Below are 6000 nucleotides of genomic sequence, written 5' to 3'. Positions count from 1 at the left end.
TACTGTCTAATAATAATAATAATAATAATAATAATAATAATAATACGACTCTTAAGTTGGACTCACAGGTTCCATCAGTGTGTCATAGTTTTAATTGGAATGGCACTGAATATACAATACAACATTAATATACTGTCTGTACAATACATTGTGCATCAAATTGTATTTATGAGACATTAACAGGCCTACTGGTGAACATTAATTGTAATAATCTCTCTATAATCACTCCCAGCTCAAACAGTCCAGTTAAGACAGGAACATTTTGTAAACAACGTTAGACAACTCTTGTTTGTGCATTTTAAATGTAAGGCTTTTTTTTTTTTTTTACATGAAAAACATTATATGTAACAATATTGTATATATTACCAAATGGTAAATGCCATTAGGCAAGCTTGTCGGCTAGTTTACACCATTTAAAAAAAAGAATAGTGCTTAAAGTGGTTAATCTATTCCATCGTAGACAGCTGACATGTTAAGTACAAGAACACTCGGCTCATTATGGCTTCAGGTCAAACAGCTGCGAAAATGCCAGCAAATTAACAGGTCACAAAATAAACGAAAACAAATAATGATCTTTACAGATAAACAGTGCTGTATGTCGTCGTTCTGAAGGGCAGAAACCTTGTATTGCCATGCACGTTTCAGCTTTTAATGTTTTTTTTTGTAAATGAATGCCCTAGATTTTAGAAAAGGAGTGTAGCTGTGAAAACAGCTACACTACAAGGAAGCTCACAACGCACCGCGCCACGCTGTGAGCTTGCAGTTCCGCTAATGTTTGCTATAAAGCAGGGGTTCTCAACCTTTTTGGCCGGGGACCCCCGAAAATGCTTTGGCAACGTCTCGGGACCCCCGCCCCGCCCCCTCCCGACCCCCAATATAAATTGACTGCTACAATAACCTTAAACCATTTTGGGGCGGGAACCCCTTTTGGTGTTTTAAGCATTGTTATAATTTAGCTATTTAAAAATAGCAGATCTACAAGCTCATAGCGCGCCACCGAGTGGCGCGCTACGAGCTTGTAGGTCTGCTATTTTTGAAAAATCGTGAAAAAAAAAATATATATATATCTTTTTTGGAAAATAATTTGGGGACCCCCTAAAATAATTTGGCGACCCCCCGAGGGGTCGCGACCCACGGGTTGAGAACCCCTGCTATAGAGGGTCGCAGTCCCGCCCCCTTTCATGACGACGTGAGACCCAGAAGTTAATTCCCCGTTCATTTTCTCCATAGGCTTTTCAAAAGGTATTTATTTAAAGACCTTTTTAAGCGTCGTACAAAGCCAACTCGCGTTGTGACAAATCATGACAACAAACACAACATTTTGGACCGAACAAATAATTACAAAGAAGAAAAACCACAACAAAAAAAGTGTTGTAACATGCCGTTTTCTTCTTCTTTCTAATTATTTGTTCGGCCCGAAAAATTGCGTTTGTTGTCATGATTTGTCACAACTCGATTTGGCTTTGTACGAGGCTCAAAAGGTCTTGGAAAATTAACGGGGAATCATTTCCTGGGCCCTGGTAGGGGGCGGGACTGCGACGCTCTATTGGGTTTTTATAGATATTGAACCTACAGTAGGAAAGGGAACAACTATAGAAGGTTTCCGCCCAACAGCCACGACAATAACATTATGTACAAGTTGACTAAAGCGCTGTCCGACAAGCGGTCCGACACGTTAAAATTACCACCGCTGAAGTGCCCTTGAACAAGGCATTGAACCACTACGATGAAATGTTCTATGAGCAGGGCCTGGCTGGAAACAAGTTCTTGAGCTTAGCCCAGATACCCTGAGTAAATATAGTAATCATTTCATTTCATTTCTGTGTTGTAACAGTCTACGGTCCTCTAGTCTACGCCAGCATGGAATCTTCTTCTGCGTTTGAGTAAGGACACGCAGACGTGGGCCGTGGCTCAGCGGTCCAGTCAGGCACCTTGGCTGGTAATCCAGTCTGGCAGTGTGCCGCCGGTTCGACTCCCGATCCCGACGGCCTCTACTGCAAGTCACCCCCCCCCCCCCCCCATCTCTCTCCCCATTTCCTGTCAGCCTGTCCCTCCATAAAAAATATAAAATAAAAGGCGAAAGCTAAAAAAACAAAAACATTTAGAGTAAGAACATGCTGTGATTGGCCAGTGCACTTGTGCAAGGACACGCTGTGATTGGCCAGTAGCCACTTTGAGCGTAAACATGATTCGCAACTCGAACGGGGATGAGTCGGTGAAGCGAACTTCGCAACGTTCGACACTGCCAACTTGCACGCTTTAGCACGCTCAGTGGTGTCTCTCGAGGCTCAAGTTTCCTTGAGACGGCACACCTTCGTCGCGGTCTAAAACTGTACTTTATCCCCTAGTGGGAGGGGGCGTGGCCATTGTTACTCAAACGCAAAGAAGATTCCATGCTCGTGTCCTCTACATATGGCATGGACATGAGTCTTGTATCCTAAAGGCAGCTACGTGCTCCTAATTAATCCGTCCACCCACTGAACTCACTTAATCCACCTAAAGTTCTTTATTGCTATTAAGACAACATCATACTCCTTTGATGTTCGGTTAGGGTTGACCCCGCCTCCCTCTGGCTACGAACGCGCCATTGAAGTGGTGAGTTGGTGTTTGGGTTGGTGGGATGGGTAGTAAAAACAGCTATGTGTGCCGAGGTGACCACCTCAACGCTTATCACCACTGCTCAATGACGTCATGTTGTACTAATCCACACACCAAGTTCGCCGGGCGGGCGGATTCATTTGGAGCGTGATGTCGCTGCCTTGACGTCTGTCTCACATTATTAGCCTGACGTCATTTAGCCACGCTAAGACGCGTCCTCCTAGCATTGAAATACATGCAGTACTGAAGGAACACATTGGCAAATGGCACACTTGTCAAGTCCTCTCATATTGTACGGTAGTTCATTTCCAGACCAATTCATCTGCTGGTGTGTACAAAAATCACACCCGTGTGAACTGAGTGGTGCAGACTGAGTGGAGAGATTGATTCACTCTGACGTGATATCTGTGATGTCAGTGACGTCCCATACTAACCATAGCAACCATGCTTGTTTTTTTGGTACGAACAAACACGGGTACACGGGTACAAAGCCAGTTGTTGGAGTGGTTTGCACCACTCAAAAAATAATAATAGAAAACCCGCAAAAGAAAACCCACACAAGTTGTGTTTAGCAGCAACAGGTAAACAGAGCAGGTGAACTGCACATAAACAGCTGCATTTCATTTAGCCGACTAAAAGCACCTTTTGGCAGGCCTTGATGGCGTCACTCACAATGCCTGATTCGCATCATAAATCTACATGCTTGTGGATCTGCTAACCTAACTGCTAAGCTAACCTATTTTGGATGAAAACAAAAATCAACTATTTTATTGATTATCGATTCATTTTTATCGATTAAATCAATTAAAACTGTTCGCATCCCTAAAATACAGCCCGACCACGCCAGTCGATTTGTGTAGTAAAGTGTGATTGTCTCGTGCCGTTGCATATCTCTGCTTATATGCTCTGTCAAATTAACACTACGCACTGATAATTACACATCATCACATCATTAAATATTTAGGCCCGACGTCGATATTTAAAAAGTTTTCTGAAATACCTATGTTTCTGTATCAGTGGTACTCAATATTTCATGTCAAGGACCCCAAAAATATACTGTATGTAATTGGCCGCCGACCCCCATCTGAAAATATGTTGTTCCAGGGACCCCCCCAGAAGCAAAGATTTGAGTTAAAAACGACTTTTCAAAAATAGCAGACCTACAAGCTCGTAGCGCGCCACTCGGTGTCGCGCTATGAGCTTGTAGATCTGCTATTTTTCAATAGCTAAAGTATAACGTAACACTTAAAACACCAAAAGGGGGTCCCCCCCCCCCCCCCCCCCCGCAAAAACAAATAGCCAATCTACAAGCTAGTGAGCTATTTTCGACGCAAAGATGAACTCTGCAGCATAAATTAATATTTGTATAAATTGTACTTGTTTTGTTTTCTTAAATATATGCATTTGAGCTACTATTATTATTATTATTATAATAAACCCATTCAGGACGGGAACCCCTTTTGGTATTTTAAGCATTATGTTATACTTTAGCTATTGAAAAATAGCAGATCTACAAGCTCATATCCCGAGTGCCGCGCTACAAGCTACGAGCTTCAATTTCAATATATATTTCAATAGCAATTTCAATATATATTCTTTCACAGCGGACGTTTTCAACTTAAATCTTTTTTGGGGGTCCTTGACCTGAGAACCACCGACATAGATAAATAGTTTTTCAGCAAACTGTCATGATTTAGAAGTAATTTGTAGATTCTGGTCTTAATGGAGTAATAATATTAATAGGATCAACAGCACGCACTGTTCTTCACGTGAGGGCCTAACTGACTATGTAACAAAAAGAAGAGTGCACACATCCAAAAAAAACATAAAAAAAGATCTAGCGCAGGCCGTTTGTAATAAACCAACCCGTTTATAAATCCGTCAAGTTTTGAGCGAGTTATGAGTATTTTAGTTTGAGCTGCCATAGAACATACTGTACTCTAAGCACCGAAACAAGATGGCCACCGGGTGAACTACGCCATCTAGCCTTTATACATGTCTATGGGTGGGGGGAGGGGAGGCATGTCTTTGTGACATGTGACTGTGGTGTGGGGGAGGGGGGTGTGTCTTTGTGCCATGTGACTGTGGCGTGGGGGAGGGGGCATGTCTTTGTAGACTAATGGCTAATAAACCAGACCGAATCAGCCGTTGGCAAAAAAAAATTGCCTGCCGGCGGATTACGGTCTGGAGAGGCTCAATTGTACGCCCATTTCCTACACCAGATAACTGGTGTGGCCAATCGTGACACGGTATGCAATATGGGCGGGCTTTGGTACAGCGACGTTCAATGCTTGAGACCTTTGACTGACAGTAGATCTAACCAATTGCGTCAAAGAGAAAATGTTTGAACCCGCCCCCCCCGGGAAACAAGATCCATACACAGCTTTTCCAGACTCAAATACCACACGACAGTGTGATTTGAGTCTGGCTTATTAGCCAGGCTAATGTCTTTGTGCCATGTGACTGTGGTGTGGGGGAGGGGGGCGTGCCATGTGACTGGTGGGGGGGCGTGTCTTTGTGCCATGTGACTGGTGGGTGGGTGGGGGGGACGTGTCTTTGTGTCATGTGACTGGTGGGGGGCGTGTCTATGTGACTGTGGTGTGGGGGAGGGGGGTCTTTCAGAAGGTGCTCTCCAGAGTGTCGTACTTTTTCTCTTTGAAGTTCTTCAGTTCCAGGAAGTGTTTGGGTCTCTTATTGGCGCGCTGCTGCGTGGAGGAGGAGGCACCCGATTGGTGGGCGGCGTAGGAGGGGGAGGAGCATGAGGAGGGGAAGGGCGGGGCCTCGGCCTCGATGATGGACAGGTCTTTGGCAGCAGACTGGTGATGCTGGTCCACCGCGGACAGACTGCTCTGAGATTTAACCCTATGGAGGACGACACAGGTGACGTGAGATACGATAGCGTGTAGCTAGCATAGGGCAATGGTTTTTAGTCTGGCGTTCAACCCATTTAGACCTAAGTTCGATTCTACAAATGTCTTCTAAATCCTGACAGTTTTCAGAAAAAACCCATGTTTCTATGTCAGTGGTTCTCAACCTTTTTCATGTCAAGGACCCCCACAAATTATATGTATTTGGTCGCCGACCCCCCATATGAAAATATGTTGTTCCAGGGACCCCCCCAAGAAGCAAAGATTTGAGTTAAAAACGTTTCTCCGGAAAAAATATATATTCCAATTTTGCGCCACATTTTCACGATTTTTCAAAAATAGCAGACCTACAAGCATAACATAGTACTTAAAACACCAAAAGGGGTTCCTGCCCAAAATGGGTTAACCCATAGTGTGGCACAGAGTGCCACGCTACGAGCTTGTAGGTCTGCTATTTTTGAGAAATCGTGAAAATGTGGTGCAAATCTTTGAATATATCCTTTCAGAGCGAACATTTTTAACAACATATTTTCAA

At 43.8% G+C, this 6000-nt stretch overlaps 1 protein-coding gene across 2 annotated transcripts in view; it reads right to left on the bottom strand.

The window, feature by feature from the left end:
• Positions 1-3908: 3908 nt before the first annotated feature.
• LOC306924724 (protein C1orf43 homolog) overlaps positions 3909-6000 on the bottom strand; it is a 28791-nt gene continuing 26699 nt past the window's right edge. Inside the window, exons 7-8 of one of the 2 annotated variants that reach the window (XR_013790202.1) lie at positions 4576-5460; positions 3909-4536 (exon numbers count right to left, since the gene is read on the bottom strand). Coding sequence is in view for 1 of the 2 variants with exons in the window: in XM_079503352.1 (XP_079359478.1) it covers positions 5217-5460 (244 nt within the window). In the remaining variant the exon portion in view is untranslated. Of the gene's footprint in view, positions 5461-6000 lie in introns of both variants that reach the window. The other variant, XM_079503352.1, reaches the window with a different exon arrangement.

Source organism: Electrona antarctica, assembly GCF_951216825.1.
Source record: "Electrona antarctica genome assembly, chromosome: 6".
NCBI classification, from domain to species: Eukaryota; Metazoa; Chordata; class Actinopteri; order Myctophiformes; family Myctophidae; genus Electrona; species Electrona antarctica.
Note: the sequence above shows the minus strand (reverse complement) of the source record. Positions and strands in the feature narration are given on the sequence as shown.